The sequence below is a fragment of the Lontra canadensis genome, unplaced genomic scaffold (genome assembly GCF_010015895.1).
Source record: "Lontra canadensis isolate GAN:19392208 unplaced genomic scaffold, GSC_riverotter_1.0 scaffold69, whole genome shotgun sequence".
In the NCBI taxonomy this organism is placed as follows: Eukaryota; Metazoa; Chordata; class Mammalia; order Carnivora; family Mustelidae; genus Lontra; species Lontra canadensis.
In genome coordinates, this window is record NW_022631063.1 from 10,103,316 (window position 1) to 10,120,609 (window position 17,294).

Consider the following 17,294-nt stretch of genomic DNA (forward strand, 5'->3'; position numbering starts at 1 on the left):
GGAGAGTCATTTAAAATTCTATAGATTTTGATAATTCATACTGCATTGTGAAGTCTTATTTATTTGAATGCCATTAATTTGAAAGTTAGATGTAATAAAATGTTTTATGTTAAAACCACTCCCCTCAGGATCATACATACATTCTAAGGAAAATAATATTTTTTGATACTGCTAAATAGACATTATTAACTTTTATAATTTATACAGTACTTAACATAATTACATTTTAATAGAAATACTTTTAGTTGTGCCTTTTGCTAACTTAGATGGGTTAACATCTGTCTCACCTTGCCATTGAATTTAGGAAGTTTTCAATGACAGACTGAATTTCATTCTGGAAGAACCAAAGAACCACAGAAGAAAATTACCAAAGCTAAGTAGGAAAACAGTGGATCAGTGGTTTATAAAAGATGAGAACCAAATAGTATATCCCAAATGAATGAATAAATGAATGACAGTATCTCCAAGAAGACAAAATTTAACATGCATAAAATGTGAACTATTAACATCATGAAATAAGAGGCCAAGAAGCAATGTTATCTATTGGATTTCAGAGAAGAGAGACAAGGTTGTAAGGAAGAGCTCCATGAAGGAAGTGAACCCTAAACTGGGCTTAAGGAAATGAATCAAAGTGAGAAAATAACTTCCTATCTGTATTGTTTCTTTATTGCAGTGGAACGCACAAACTTAGTGGCTCAGAACAGCATACGTTTATTATTATCTGGCCATTTCCACGGGGCAGGATCCAGGACATGCTTAACTGAATCCTCTGCTCAGGGTCTTAAAGGCTGAAATCAAGGTGCTGACTTGGTGGTGTTCTTTCCGGGGCTTGGGAACATCTTTTACGCACACATATTGTTGCTAGAATTCAGTTCCTTGCAGCTGTAGGGTGGAGATCCCTATTCTCTTACTGGCTGCCAGCCAGGGTCCTCCCATATTCCTCACCTTGCCGTTCTCCTCCAACATGGCAGCTTCCTTCCTGCAGGCCGCCAGCAAAAGAAGCCCCCGCTTCTTCCCCCCTCTTTCAAATGATCCACTTGATTCTGTCAGGCCCAATGGGAAAAATCTCCCACTGATTAGAGACCTTCATTATATTTGCAAAATCTATTTACCTTTGCCATGTATCATAACAGAATCACGGGAGTGAGAGCTTTACACTTTTGCCATGCTCTGTTGACCACAAGCTAATTACAGCTCCTGCCCACACTCAGGGGGACTGTACAAGGATGTAGGTCACAGGGGGTCACCCTACATTCCTGTCTACCACACTGTCTTCTTCTGTAAGAAGAAGACTCTTATTAGAGCATGTTTCAAAAGTGAGGTGTGTATGGGGGGTATTTTTTTTTTTTTTAAGATTTAAAAAACGTGGGCCCTGGGTGTCACATGCCAGGCTAAGCAAAAGAACTTCTTGAACTTGGAGCTTATACTTAGTTCTACTTGGGGGACCAGCTGTACACAGTTATTAAGGGAATGGAAACCATCCTAGAGTGAGTTATAATTAGAGAAGCCCACATCATCATTTTAAAAGCAAGAGCTTCCTAACTGATCTCTTACCTGCTGGTCTTTATTCCCTCACATCTGCCTTGACTTGTCAAGATGATCTTTTCAAATGCACATCCAACCCTGCCATTATCCTTCTTAAAATACCTGTGCTGGCTACTAGATGGAACCAAGCTCTCCAGCCTCCTAGGAAGGGGCTGTCATGTTGTTCAGCTTAATATCCCACCCAGCACCAGCTTCATGTGCCCTTCATGCACTCTCAGCTGGGGCAGTAGCAGAAGAAGCTCAGAGAGGGGGATGGATTTGAAAGGCATTGAACAGGTAGAATTACCTGGATGTGTGGGGGTGAGGATGAGCAACTCTATGCATGCGAAGAGGAGTGCACATGCGGTAACAAATGTAGGAGAGAAGAGTTAGTTTGATGTCACCCTATAACATCACCACACACCAACGACTTGTTGCAGGCGTGACCCTCTACTGGGTACTGTTAGATCTGTAAAGAAGTGCCAGGCATGACCTCTGCAGAGAGGAGAATCCATGTGGCATTAGGAAATTATGGATTCACAAGAGAAGAGGGACAACAGAAGGATTCCCACCAGTGGTAGTTTACAGAAGTGGGATAGTAAAGATGTTAGTTCATAGCTGAATGCAGTTTTCTGCATTCCACGAAGTACCCAGTAAAAGCAATGACAGATAAAACATTGCTTTTCATTGTTTTTGAGGCTTAAATGTGTAAACAGTGGACGACATCATTAGGACCTAATTTGGGGCAGCCTAAAGAAAATATCAGGAAGAGAGTTTTCAAAGTTGTTCTGGTTATTTCAAATTAACTTTGGCTTTTCGAGTGTCTTTGGTCACTTGACCTTACACAATCTGGTTATGAATCTTGAAGTTCTTTTGTGCTTGTTTTGGACTGTATGGAAGTACATAAGTTTTTCTTCTGCTGCTTTCTATTTCTTCTAAGAGATGCTGGCCCCAAAATGTGCTTTCCTGTCCTGGTCTGCCTTCCTGATATGGGGCACATTCTAGGGAGAATGCACAGAATGGGATGCTTGTTTTCTTCTTAACAGAAGATAGATTCTAATCTCCACTTGTCTTTTCTCCTCTGTAACTAAGTGGAATCCACGCTACCAATGCCACGTCCATTTCTAGCTCATCTGATTCTTGTGTTCCTCCCGTGGTTGTTTGAATGCTTTGGACCTGCAGGCTAGTGCCAGTGCTGCTGTGGCAGCAGCCTGTGGAGGGCACACAGCTGCTTGCTGTGACTGGGTGTGACTCCCTGCTGGTGCCAACACTGCTTCCCACGAAGTGTGCCCTGCTGGCATGACTCCTTACCAGGGGGTGCCTCTGCCGGTTGCTGTTGCCCTCACTGCATGGGAAATGCATTCTTACTGGGCACACAAGGACACTTGCTGAAAGTCATTTGTACCCCCTTGATTAACTGCTAACGTTCTAGCCCTTGCTTCAAAGCCCCTTCACTTTGGGATCATACCTTTTGGTAGGGAGTTGATAAAGCCCTCATAAAGGGCCAATAGGTGGAAGGAGGCACTGGACCTGCTGTGCTGCTATACCTTCCCTGGTAAAGCCTGTAAACCTCACACTTCTTCCAGGAACTTGGCTATCTCATGAACTGGACTATAATGAGTCAGGATTTCTCCTCCTCCTCCCTGGGGAACAGGATCCAAGTCCTTTCAGTAGAGGTTATTGGGAGGCTAGTTGTCTAGTCTAATTTTCTTGGACCTGAAAGTGTCATGGAGGTAGGTGAAAAGCCTCTTAAGTAAGCTTTCATGAGTTCAGGTCTTCCCTTTAGTGACAGGTTATCTACTCATGTCCTCCAGAAATGGTCCTTTCTCATGGTGGGATCTGTCTTCCTCCTACAATGTCCCAAGTTCTTGGGACCCTGGCACATCCAGTCCTGATCTCTGTGTTAATGACACTGTGGTAACAATCCGCCAACCCAATACACACACACACACACACACACACACACACACCCCAAATCTCAGTAGTTTCACACAATGGAGTTGTATTTGTCACTTGCACAGTCTCCATCTTGGGGCTATAGCATCTGAAACACAGGTCTTCTGTATTAATTTCCTAAGACTCTCAAACAAGATACCATAAGCCAGATGGGTTTAAAAAATAGAAATATAGGGGCACCTGGGTGGCTCAGTGGGTTAAAGTTTCTGCCTTCAGCTTGGGTCATGATCCCAGGGTCCTGGGATCGAGCCCCGCATCAGGCTCTCTGCTCAGAGGGAAGCCTGCCTCCCCCTCTCTCTCTGCCTGCCTCTCTACCTACTTGTAATCTCTGTCAAATAAATAAATTTTTAAAAAAATCTTTAAAAAATAGAAATATATTCTCTCACTGTTTGGGAGACCAAAAGTCCAAAATCAAGGTGTCAGCAGGGCCAAGTTCTGAAGGTTCTAGAGGAGGACGCTTCCTTGCTTCTTTCTAGCTTCTGGTAGTTGCCATCAGTCCTTGGAATCTGTTGGTTTGTAGATGCATCTTTTCTATCTCTGGCTCTACCTTCACATGGCCATCTTCCCCATGTCTCTGTGTCTCAATTTCCTTCTTTTCATAAGAACAGCAGTCCTTAGATTATGATCCACCCTAATCAGTATGACCTCATATTAAGTTGATTATATCTCCAAAGATCTTATTTCCAAATAAGGTCACACTCACAGGTATCAGATGTTAGGACTTGAATATGTTTTATAAAAGGGATGCAATTCAACCCATAACACTGCAAAGTTGTGGCTGACACAGAAGACATCCCATGGCTTTTAACAATCTCATCTCAGAAGTGATACGTTCTAGTTTTGTTCACAGCCCACTAGCCACAGCATGACTCCAACATAGCTGCAAGGGAAGATGGTAAATTCAAGGAAGCACATGAGTATTAGTGAGAATTACTGTCTCAGTCACATCCTTGACCAGCTCATTTATTCTGATCCCAGAAGGCTCTGGAGTACATGAGACTGGATATTTCTGTGTACTGTGAAATATCTGTCAAGGAACACCATATGATCCTGGAAAGCATATTGAAGAAATAGACTTGGAAAACTGAGCAAAGGAAAGAAAGGAAACAGTTTATATAATCTGCAAAACTATCCCATATTTGTTTGGTTCTTTGGTTCATCTTAATCCAGAGAATACAAAATGGTGAGCAACAGGTGTGATCTAGTCCATAGATATTATATGTGTGAACTACACAATGTTTAAGAAATGTAAACAAGGATCTAGATATCTTTCCTTAAATGATTGGAAGATATGACAACATCTGGGCCCATGTTTCCACAGAAAAGCAGTAATAAGGAAAAACCTGCTCATTTTATACAGTCCCATCTTTGCAGTTAACTCTGCTCCCCACCATTCCCTCTGGTATTGCCCACATTGGGGCTCAGTATCAGCTCTTATTTGTCTTTGTGCTTTCACCATTGTTTTCATGTAAGAGAGATTTCCCCCCTTATATTTGCTTCTTTTTGCCCACTTGATTTATCTGATTGACCACTTCAGGCATTTGTGTTTGTGACTTCAATTTTAAGTAAAACATAAATTTTCATATATTTTATCACATTGGGGTACTTCTAATGGGTTAAGCAACACCCAAAAGCTTTAACTGTACTTAAACTCTTAAACTCTTTAACTGTACTTAAACTGTACTTAAACATAACTTGGAGGCTGATTCCTGCTTTAGCCATCTGCAGAGGAAACACTCCTCCACCTATGTTTCCTTCACTCTCCCCACTACTGTGGTAACCCAACACTCTGACACTGACCTGTGAGTTTTCCACACCAAGCAATTCTGAGACATTGGCTGGGTCTTTTATAGTTCAACTCAACTCAATTTCATTCCATTCTGACACAGTCTACCTAACGATAACATCAGATCCCACAGGTTACAGGCTCAGTCCCACAAGACTGTCCTATTGGACACACCTCAGATGCCAATCACAAATCCAGATTGTCACCTGTGCTTCTGATCAGTGGGCTGTGAATCAAAGAGACTCCTAACCACCTCTTCCTCAGGTTTAATTTGCTAGAGTGGCTCACAGACAGCAGTTTACTAGATTGCAAGTTTTTTTTTTTTTTTAAATAAAAGGATATAATTTAGGAACAGCCAGACAGAAGAGATGCACAGGGCAAGGTATGGGATGGAGCACACAGTTTTCATGCTCTTTCTCAGCATGCCATGCTCCCCAAATCTTTACATGTTTACCAGCTGCAAGTTCTCTGAACCCCACAGTTGAGGAATTTTTTTTTTTAAGATTTTATTTATTTATTTGAGAGAGAGACAGTGAGAGAGAGCATGAGCGAGGAGAAAGTCAGAGGGAGAAGCAGACTCCCCATGGAGCTGGGAGCCCGATGTGGGACTCGATCCCGGGACTCCGGGATCATGACCTGAGCCGAAGGCAGTCGTCCAACCAACTGAGCCACCCAGGCGTCCCCAGTTGAGGAATTTTTATGGAGGCTTCATTATATAGGCATAGTTGATTAAATCATAGGCCTTCAGTGATTGACTCAATCTCCAGACTTCTCCCCAGAGGTTAGGAAGAGGGGCTGAAAGTTCTAACCCTCTAATCACATGGTTGGTTCCCTTGACAACAAGCCTCCATCCTTAGGTTACCTAGCGGTTTTCCAAAAATTACCTTAGTAACATAAATGCAGTTGTAAAGAGAGGGTCTTTTTATGAATAGCAAGACACCCATTCTACCTTTATGTCTCTGAAACACTTCAGGAACTAAGGACAAAAGATCAACTACAGTAACAAAAGATGCCCCTATGGCTTTTATATAGGAAATCACAAGAGTTTTAGGAGCTATGTATCTGATTTGTTTGATCAAATCTGACTTGAGACCAAATATGCATTCCTTACTATAAATCAGAGTATCACACCATCTGCAATAATTGTGACTTAAGATGAATGGTTGACAAAAGCCTGGAAATACCTGTGATGGGGATAGGTGTATAAATGTTTGCAGTGAAATACTTGCAATTGGGATGGCTGCATAAATTTGAATCTAATTAACATAATGCATGTTGACTGAAGTAAATCCTTATTGATACAGCTTTTTCTGCCTTTTCTCCCCTTTATAGACCATTGGAACGATCCAGTGAAGATGTGGATATAATCTTCACAAGGCTGAAAGAAGTTAAAGCTTTTGAGAAATTTCACCCAAATCTCCTTCATCAGATTTGTTTATGTGGTTATTATGAGAATCTGGAAAAAGGAATAACATGTAAGAAATGCAACTCCAGGGGTATATTTTCACGTATGGTTTGTGATCATTTGTAGTTATCCCATGGGGATAGATAGTACATGGAGTATTTACGTGCCAAATGTTTGAGCTTCAACCAGAAGTATTAGGTTGACATTTCCCTTACTTTGTTTATTCAGTTCCATGTAGGCTATTTCCTTGACTTTGTTCACAGCAAGAAAATGTTCTTCCAGGATAGCCTGGAAGATGAAACTGGAAGGATGTACTGATTCATATATTCAGCTAAATCCTTAGAAACTCAAATAGTTATTTTCTTTACCCCAAGGAATATGTGAATTTGTAGGATGTTAAATAAAGATAAAGGACTCTTAATGAATGTTAATAGTAATGTCTTGAATTAACCTGAGTGGTATTTATTTCAGGTGGGAATAAGGGGCAGGGAAAGAAAACAAGAGGGTGGCAGCTGCATTACCAAAAAAAATTATTTTCTTATTAAAAAATAATGCTTTTCCATCTGTTGGGAAACTTTTATGATGCAGTAACAGAAAGCTCCCATCTAACTGGCTTGGATAACTATTACTTCTAAAAGGAGGGAAAAATCTATTACTCATATTCAAGAAGTCTTGAGATAGAATGGCTTCAGAGTTCTTAATTAAATGACTTGAAGACATTACCAAGGTCACATTTCTCTCCCATTTTGTTTTTGTATATGTTTTGCTGTGCATCCTCAGGTCTTGGCTTTTGCTCTCAGACTTGACCCAAGTGATTCTAAGACAGGTATAGCAATTAGAGGCATTACATGTGTTGGGAGGGGAAAATTCCCACCTACCCCTCATGGTTCTTTTGACTGGGCTAATAAACTGACATAAGACAGGTTAATGGGAGAAAAAATATCAAATTAAATTTCATACATTATGGTGGTCTCATACTTACGGGACCTAAGAAGTGACCAAGACAGGCTGTTTATATGCTTTTTAGATAAAGAAACAGTAAGTTTGTGGAAAACCAACAAGACAAAGAAACTTAGACTTAGGTACTAAGTAGTGAAGAAATAAGCAGAGTTTGCTTATATAGCTTCTCAGTCCTGAATTCTCTATGTCTTTTGATAATGATATCTACGTCTTGGTGCAGCAAGCATTCCTTTCGCATGGGAGACTTACTTCCTCTTTCCTAGGGGTCAGAGAGGAGGGTCAGAGTGTCCTTGCACTGGCTGTTTCTCAAGTAACTTTGATTCAAAATGATCAATATGCCACTTTGGAATATTTTGGAGTAATCTACCCTGAGCCCCATCACATGACAATACAAAGCTATCCTGCTGAAGGTCTATTTCTTCTTGTGTCTGTTTTCAGAAGTCTCCCAGTAGACTTCCTGTTTCATTGGCCAGAATTACATGCTTACATGCTTACAATGACCAGTGGTCATATGGTAAAACCAGCTTATATTTGGTATATTTACCTTACTGTGTCTTTTTCAGTATTTCGCCAGGGTGATATTGGAACAAACTGGTATGCTGTCCTGGCAGGGTCTTTGGATGTCAAAGTGTCTGAAACCAGCAGTCACCAGGTAAGATACCGTATTCTTTTCTTTTCTTTTAAGTAGGATTTATAGGAAGGGGTTTGACAAGTGTTTGTTGAATTCTTTTATTAAGTTCTTTAACAAACATACATACTGCATGTCTTCCGTGGTTTGAGTATGGTGACAGGTGTTGGAACATGAAGTGCAAGAACACGATGCCTGCCTTCCAGGAGCTTGCTATCTATTGGGAAATGCAAATGACTCAATTGCAATGTGATAAATTCTGTCATATAAATTGAAATGTGAGCAGAGGGGACAGATAATCAAGTTTTTCTAGGTTTCTCCTCAGATCCTTCCTCCATCTGGTATCCTCACTTCTCTTTGTTGTAGACGTGGTCCCCTCGTCAGCCTTGTAGGCTCTGCAGTGCTACAGGGGAAATGCGGTTGATGCAATCCCTGTAAATCTCTCTCTTTTTCTCTCTCTCTCTCACTGTTTCTCTGCCTCATCTTATCAAATGTGGAAGGGCCAATAATATATTTTCTTTCTAAAGTGTGGAACGTGCTTGCTTGATCTTCATTAGTGACCTCTGAGGAGCTTAACATCCTAGTAGATAGAACTCATTTTGTCTCCTTTCCCCCGACAACATTTGTGAATATTTAAAATTGGACCTAGACTCCCCTTTCACATCTGCAGTGACCCTTGTTCATCCTTATTTCATGAGGTCCAAATGTACAGAACTTCCCTGTTTGGAGCCAAGAACCTTGAATCTCAAAAGGACAGCCCCTAAACGCCACCTTTGAGCCTCAGTAAGAAAATGGCCCAAGTTTTCTTTCTGTGTATTCAGGGTTCATATAAAAACTACAGGAAGAGAATTGGTGAACTGTAACGTCAGAAAGAATTATCAAGAGAAATTTATGAATCAGTTAGAGAGACAAATAGCCTGCAGCCAAATACCATGTTTAAGACAGTGCTTCTGAGCCTTTTTCATATGTAACACACTTCAAATGTGAGAAACATTTATGACGCCCTAAATTTGAGATTTAAATTTTATAGGAACATATGTGCATATTGGAGTTATGGGCAACCAACCACCGAAAAATGGAAAAGTATCCTAAAGACTGTTGGTAAAGTGGGCATTTGGAATTTGGACTATAGTTGTCAATGTTATTCCCATCGTTATGGATGGTTAGAGTCTCAGGCCAGTACCCAAGTCCTGCTTAACCCATAGATACTTTTTCTGTGGATCACTGCATAGAAAGTTCCATTAAAAAACTGCCTGGGACCTGTGCCTTTCAACCTTGTTAGGACTACCCTCCTTTCCCTCTCTCACAGAGTCAGTTTTCTCCTGGAGTTCAGAGGGTCAAGGTGAGAGGTGAGTTTTTTATTCTCGTAAGATGCTTCAGTTTCTTAAAGGAACTGAGACCAAGCAAGCATTTCTCGATATCTGGCATGTACAAGGTGGTGTTCTAAGCACTTAATAGGTATTTATTTCCTCCTTTATTCCTCACAACACCCTATAGTTCCTATTACTGTTCTTGTTTTCCAGAGAAGGAAGTGAGGCCCTGACTTGTTGAACAACTTGCCCCAGGTAACAGCCTAGAAATTAGGGGAACCAAGATTCAAACCCAGGAAGTCAGTCACCTGAACACAGTCTCTTAGGCACTGCTCTGTGCTTTTGACTCAAAAGAAATGTGATGACTCCTGCATCTTCCCTCGCCCTGCTGTTCGTCACCTTTTCAGATTCCCCCTTGTCTCTTATCTCTGCACACCTTCCACCTGCAGACTGCTGGCCTGGTGGGGACCCTCAGGCTCCTTGCTCAGAGCTGTTCCCAATGCTCACTGTGATGAGGGCTTACCTTGTGGAGGTGTGGAAGGGACAGGGCCTAGTAGAGGATGGTTCTCCTCACTGCCCTGGGTAGTCCCGAATGGGTGATGATGGAGAAAGGGGAGGAACTGAAAAGGGAAGGTGAGGAAAGAGAGGAAAGGGGAGCAAGATGAGAATTAAGGAGGAGAAAGGTGAGAAGGGAAGGAAAACACAGGGAGGAAAGAGAAGAGGAAGAAGAAGAAAGGCAGAGGAGATGTACCTAAGGAATGGTAAATAACATCAGCAGGGATGTGCTGAGACATCAAATGTTCAAAGCTGGCATGAGATTATGATGGTATTAAAATAGGATTTGGCCGGGGGCTCCTGGAATATTTCCCTGGACCAGTTCTCTCTCAGCATGGGGTTCTCGCAAAGAATAGCTGAGTAACACTTTGTTTTTACCTGTGGGGTTTTAAAAATCTTAACAAACCTTTCACTTCAACTGTAGTTTTGACCTTAAACACATGCTGAGAACTTTCCTAAGCTGGGCTTGGTCTTGTCTTAAGTTGTTAAGAGTTTTAACTTTATACCAAAGCTGCCTTATTGCCTCCTCTGTGTATGTCACCGCACATCGTCCAACGAGGGTTTTCTGGACTAATTTCCATCATTAAGCTATATAGAAGAGAAAGCTCATTGACTTCTACATCCTCCAACCCTCCAGAGAGGAGTTGGAGAAACACGGAGGGCCCAGGCTTCCAGCCAGCTCAGACAGTCACCTGCACGACATGGTTGCCACCCCTTGGGAGGAAGAAGCTAAAGAGAACGAGCAAGATGGCTGAATCTCCTCCCGTGGCAAGTTGTTTGACAGGGAGAAACAAAAAAGCCATTTCCCCCTTTGCTGGCCTTGTAATGGGTTCTGGATCTCTGCCTACTAGTGATGTGGCCAAATCAGGGTGATGAGTTAGCCTATAAGAATAGTACAGTCTCTAAGTCAGAGTTCTCCAGAGAAATGGAACAAATAGAAGATGGGTGGATAGATAGATATATAGATATTTATCTTAAGGAATTGACTTACATGATTGTGGGGACTGGTAAGTTTGAAATCCGTATGGTAAGCCAGCAGGGTGAAGATCAGGCAAAACTTGATGCTGCAGTCTTGAGTCTGAAAGTTGGAAACCTAGGCAGAATTCCTGTGTCACAGTCTGAAAGCAGAACTCCATCTTCTTTGGGAAACCTCAAGGGAAACATGTTTGCTCTTAAGTCCTTCAACTGATTGGATGAAACCGGCCCATATTATAGAGGATAATCTGCTTTGATTAAAGTCTACTGATTGTTAATGTTAAACAGTATCTTTAGATTACAATAAAATGTAGGCTAATGTTTGACTGAACAACTGGTAAAGTTAAGTTAACTTAACCCTGGTTAAGCCAAGCTGACACATAAAATTAACCATCAGCTACCCCAGTGGGGAGTGAAATGAGCTTGGGCCATGGGAGAAGCAAGGGAAGACCTAAAATTGCTACCCCTAAAGACCAGAAGCAACTTTGCTAAGTGCCTTCAGTGTAGCTTACTTGCTAGGGGTTCTGTGTGCATCATCTTTCAGCATTCATGCTCTGTTTTACAGCTGGGCTTGAAAACAAGGCTCAGTGACATTAGGTGTAAATTTCCCTGGGCCACACAAACGTACGTGGCCAAATGAAGATTTGAATTCAGGTCTGACAAACTCCAAATTTCATGTTCTTCCTGTTACTCACACAGGAAAAAGGGTAAGCAGGGCAGGAAAAGAAAAAGAAGAAAAGTTAAAGAGACTAAGAGTGGATTAAGGAAAGAGAAAAGAGGTAACAGCACAGAAGAATGAAATCTTTAAAAGTGAGTAGGGCTGTTGCTAGCCTGCCCCTCCATTTTCATTCAAGTTTCTCCCTGACCTGTGTGCCTTTCTTCTCATCTGAGAGTCAGAAGTCAGAGATGGTAGTGATAAATTCCAAAAATTATCTCTGAGTCTCATAGATGCCCTTTAACCCTTCAGTAGGATGTTAGCTCTGCGGGAATGGTGGGGTAAGAGCAGACATAGATCGTGGTAATAGAGCGCCCCTACAGGTGTGTGAAAAGCACTTTTCATTAATTATTTCATTGGCTGCTCAACTACAGGGCCCTTCCCCCTTTAGTGCTATCATTAGTCATTTTACAAGGGCGATGCTAAATAAAGACCACACAGCCATTAGGTATCAGAGCCAGTTCTTTGTGGTTGTGGGGCTAAAGTCTTTGACCATTACGGTTGTACAGGTGCCACCCAGAAGTAATAATGAATGTGGAGTGAAGCTTTTCCCCTGTAGCTCCCTCAACCATCCACCTGATTCCAGCTCAGAGCTCCACACGTCTCACCTCCAAGTCCATCTTGCAGACGTTTGCTCCACCTAAGACAAGCTCTGCTGGGATGTGGGGCTCTCTTTACACCACCTTTTAGATCATCAGTTAAATGAGTGTGGCCCATCTCTTCAAAAAGGTTTCTAGGTTACAGGGTGGGATAGGTACGTAGGGATGCTAGGGAGGGAGATTGAGGCCCTGTGTACAAGGTGGAGGTGACAGATTGGAGTTTGTGTTGATGGGATGTATGGGGCCTGAAGGAAAGTGAGGATTCTGACTCAGAGGAAGGGGTAGGTGGCGATGCCAGTAATTGAAATAAGGAGCACATAAGAAAGACAACCTTTCACAGATTCTGAAATAGTATGTTTATGTCATAGATTTATTAGGCATTATTGATCTGATGGAATTTTTTTCTGAAGAAAATCACCCTATTTCTTTTATATGGTGATAGGAAGATAAAACTACACATAAATTTGAAGAATACGACGAGCATAAATATTTTATTTGACTCATAACTTTCTATTACCTTTCTGCCTGCTTTAAGATAATACTTTTTCTCCTTTTCCATCATTCCCTTATACTTTTTTGCACACCAGGTAAAAAAAACACAGCTTCATGCCTTCCCTATGGTTGGTTTGCCAGATTCTTCTTGAATTCTTTGGACTCCAGGTTGGGTCACTCACACTTCCTTCTCATTGGTGGCATGCTAGGAGTATGGTGGAAGTAACTCTCCTCATTTAGAAAGCATTTCACTTACATTGTTTTGTTTGAGCCACCCTAGCAGGCAGGCCCAACTGGATTGTATCTTGCTCAAGTCCCAGGTGAATGAGTGGTCTGCTCAAGATGACACAGTGGTGACCCACAGAGCTAGAAATCACCATGACTTCGTTACCCAATCCATGCCCTGCTCTTGCCATCCTTACCTTTAGCCGGCATGTGCGGCCATTTGCCTGGGTGTCTGCAAGGGGTCTTCAGTGGGCATTCGCTCCCGAGAGTCTCTAGTGTCCGTGGGTGGTGGTGGTGGTGGATAGATCCTTCTTTGCCCCCTTGGATCACTGGTGCCCAAGATTCTGACAAAGAGCTACTGATTCCACATTTGGGAAAAGTATTAAAATACAAACACTCCACTTAGTGGTAATATAAACTTCAGGCCCTTTCCTGGGAGGGGAGGATAAAGACAAAAAGCCATTGGACTGTGGGGAGCGAGGATGGCTCACCTCCCAGTTTCGCCTGGAGTTGGTCTACCCGGTCAGTTTAGAAACCACAAGTCTGCCAGCTGGGGAGACGTGACCTAGCAGACAGACTCTGTATTGCCCTGTGGGTCTGCTCCTGACTCAGGACACATCAGAGAGTGGTATAAAATCCTACTGAGTGCTGGTTGGAACCAACTTCTCTCCCTCTCACACACTCCTTTCCCAGCAGAGCCCCAAGCCAACACTGTTCTGCTTTCCTACTCTCCCTTCGGGTGTGTCCCCCCAGTCTGAGGCTTCAAGCCGGACTGGAGGGGAAAGACAAAAGCCTCTGGATGAAGAAAGAGATAAAGAGCCCTACTTCTCAGAGACCTTCCCTTAGAGGCTGATGCTACGTTGCTTTCATTTCTTTTGCTATGGCCTTGAAACTGTGTTTGTGCTGAGGATTTTGGGAAAAACAGACTATTCTATTTCTGTTATTTTGATGAACTTTTAGAGACTGCTATCCTTGGAAATATCTTCCTGTAAATTATATTGCTTCCACTACTCCATAAACAAAACCTTCTCTCAAAACACCCATACTCCATGTCCATGTGTAGTTGTCAGAAGCACCTATTCCAACTTTCCAGGTACCTTTTCTGCCTTGGCTATTCTTTGAAGCTCCGTGTATTTACCAAGGGGACCTGACCACAGACCATGCCACCAACCCACAGTAACCAACTGGCTCACATGCTCATGTAGATTTCCACTTGGCAGCACCAGTCCCATCAAGGATCCATCCTTCCAGTTCCCACTGATACCTGTCTCCACGCTCAGTCTCTTACCTACGCCTAACCAGGACACAAACGCCTTCAGACTCCCACAGCTGAACTTTGTACTCAAGAACCTGCCTGTCTTGGCTACATATTTAACTTAATGGCTTAAAAGTTGGAGATTTTACATTCCTACTAGAATGAATAATGCTATGGGTGTACGCTTTTCTTGTTAATATTTGAATGGATTTTGGGTGAGAAGTGAACATTGGAACAAGTGATACACAGTGAGTAGGAAACTCAGAAACAATAAATAAGCAGCCATACTTAATTCTGCGAATGTGTGTTTCAGAAAGAAAGAGAAAGATAGGGCCCTGTTTTTCTCTGCAGATTTTATAAATGAATGGCTTTTTTTTGGCATGGTAGTAAATATTTAAATCCTAGAAATATATCAGGTTTAATAATTAATATTTATACCCAAAAAGTGTATTTTTCCAGTCATGTGAAAGGAGAATTTCTGATGGCTGTTTAGTGACTAGGAGTCCATGCTACAAAATACAGAATAAGATTAATGTATTAATTCATTAAAACTTCTACATCTCTGTAATAGACGCTTATTTAAAGTGTGTTTACCTAATATAACACAGCAGTTAAAATCAAACCTCTTTTCAAATCCTCTCTGCCACTTCATTGCTGTGTGACTTTAGGCAAGTTAGATTACCTATAAGTTGGGGATAATTCCAACCTTAAATGAGTTAAAGTCTATAAACCACTTAATACAAAGCTTGCCACAGAGCAAGAGTTCTGGTACTTTTTCCTTACTAATTCCTGAAGGAAGTATTTGTTGCCCAGAGTGGAGCGCTGCCTGTTGCAGTGCCTGCAATGTTCTCATTTTATCACAAGAGGGCAGTGCTAGCATAGAGAAAGCAGGAAATGTGCGCTGTATTGGAATGGCAAGACTTCAACAATCCATGTTGTTCAGCCATTCCGTGGGATCCCAGAGTCCTGGCTGCTGTTGGCACGTGGATGTTATCCACTCTCTCATCTGTTTCTGTGACATTCTCTGGCAATTTTTGTCCAGTTTTGGAAAACAGTCTCTCATTGGTACTTCCCCTAAAATAAAATGTGGTTTTATTTGCCCTCTCTTTGTCTCTACATCAAAGACGTTTGTAAATGTTGGGGTTTTGTTTATGAAATTTGAAGGACAGGCATGTCTCTCTGTCATATGGCTCTCTCTGTCTTTCTGTCTTAGCCTGTCTGACACTCTCATTTACTCTCATTTCACCCCATTACTTTCAGGCAGAGAACATTGCTGTCATGAGGGAACCTTTTCTAGACCATTTAATGAGCCCCTGAAATGCGAAAGCTGCCAACTTACAGTAGTTGTTTGTCGTCTCCTGTGACTTGTCTGCTCAGGTCATGCTATTGGTTAGGGACCGATAAGGAGTTTAGTTAGCATCCTTCGTAAGGCCCGCACGTGCTGTGGTTTGTTTTGTTGCCATTAATTCCTTGTTTGGGTGGATGCAGCGCAGGCTCTGCGGCCGTGAAGCTGGCCTCTCTGATTCAGTTATCAGAACGCTAATGCTGGTCCATTCTCATCCAAACTTCCTGCAGCCAGCTTGAATGATCTCGTTAAGCTGTGCGGAGCACCCTGATGCCAACCACGTGCTGTCAACGCCACAAACCCGCCTTAGCTGTCAGGAAAAAACACATGTGACTTGGGAGTATTTTGCCTTTGTGCTTGGCAATAAATTCTTCAGAGAGCACACGCAGTTTTAATGTCTTGACAAATTCAGAGCTTAGGTATCTTTACATTTTTATTTTTTAAAAGGACTTGGAGCCCTCAATAAATTCCAGTACTGAATTGAAGCTCATGAAATAAAGCCAGGCACTGCCAGACTTAATGACAAGTGCTGCATATAGGCCTAAAATAAAAATCGTAGAAATAACTGCTTTGTAAGAATTTATGTTTCAGGGTCTACGCACTTAAAGGACCAATTTGTTCCCTGATGTTAAACCCAACGTGTGGTCAAAACAGTAGACATGCTATGAGACAGTTAATTTTTCTTGAGTCATTAATATAAAAATGATTTAAATATGCTTGCTAAAAAAATCTGATATCCCTTGAAGTTACAGGAGAGTTAAGAAAAAACCTTGATGTACTTATCACAGAGAATTCTTATGTCTGTTTTGATGACTGTTAGTTATTTTAAATTTCATCGGATTGCCTGTAACTCGTGTAAGCTGAATTTCAGCAGATGTGTATACACATTTGCAAGGCACACTTTTTTTTACCTCGGGTATCAGTGATGCGTAGCCTTTGGCTTTCTTAACATCATTCCTATTCTCACAGTGTAGCTATGTTTATAATGCAACAAATAAAACGCTTCATATGACAACGCCTGCTTTAAGAAAACCTAGTATATCATAATTCAGATGTACAAAGCAGACAAATTAAGGGGTGATTAGTAGCAGCACAAAAGGATTCTTTGATTTGCAGCAGGATTCGTCAGAAGGGTTCCTTTGAATACAAGCTCCCCCAGAGAGCTGAAGTGTTTTGCAGATCATTCAAACCACTTGACATCCGGACTGAGAGACAGAGAAACTTGGAATTTAAGTGTTGAAAAACCGTCGTTAATTGAAGATTAACAAAAAATGAATGTAGAGATTCTCTGTTCCTTAAATAATAGAAAAATATCATTTGCTCTTTAGAAACGTAGTTAACCTATACATGTATATCAATATGACTAAGTCAGAAATAATCTTTTCCATTATGTATGGAGCATCTACTGTGTGTCAAGAACATACCAAACTGTCTACATATCATTTTATTTATATTGAATCCTGCTAATAATCTTATAAGAAAGGTGGTGCCCATTTCATAAATGAGGATATTGTGCATCCTGGGATCATTCTACCCACAGCTACAATTGGCAGAGAAGAGTTTT

General features: G+C 41.6%; 1 protein-coding gene across 3 annotated transcripts in view; it reads left to right on the forward strand.

The window, feature by feature from the left end:
* RAPGEF4 (Rap guanine nucleotide exchange factor 4) overlaps nt 1-17,294 on the forward strand; it is a 294,249-nt gene that overhangs the window by 55,552 nt on the left and 221,403 nt on the right. For all 3 annotated transcript variants that reach the window (XM_032880467.1, XM_032880470.1, XM_032880468.1), the window contains 2 exons: nt 6,599-6,741; nt 8,195-8,283. In XM_032880467.1, coding sequence (XP_032736358.1) covers nt 6,599-6,741; nt 8,195-8,283 — 232 coding nt within the window. The remainder of the gene's footprint in view (nt 1-6,598; nt 6,742-8,194; nt 8,284-17,294) is intronic.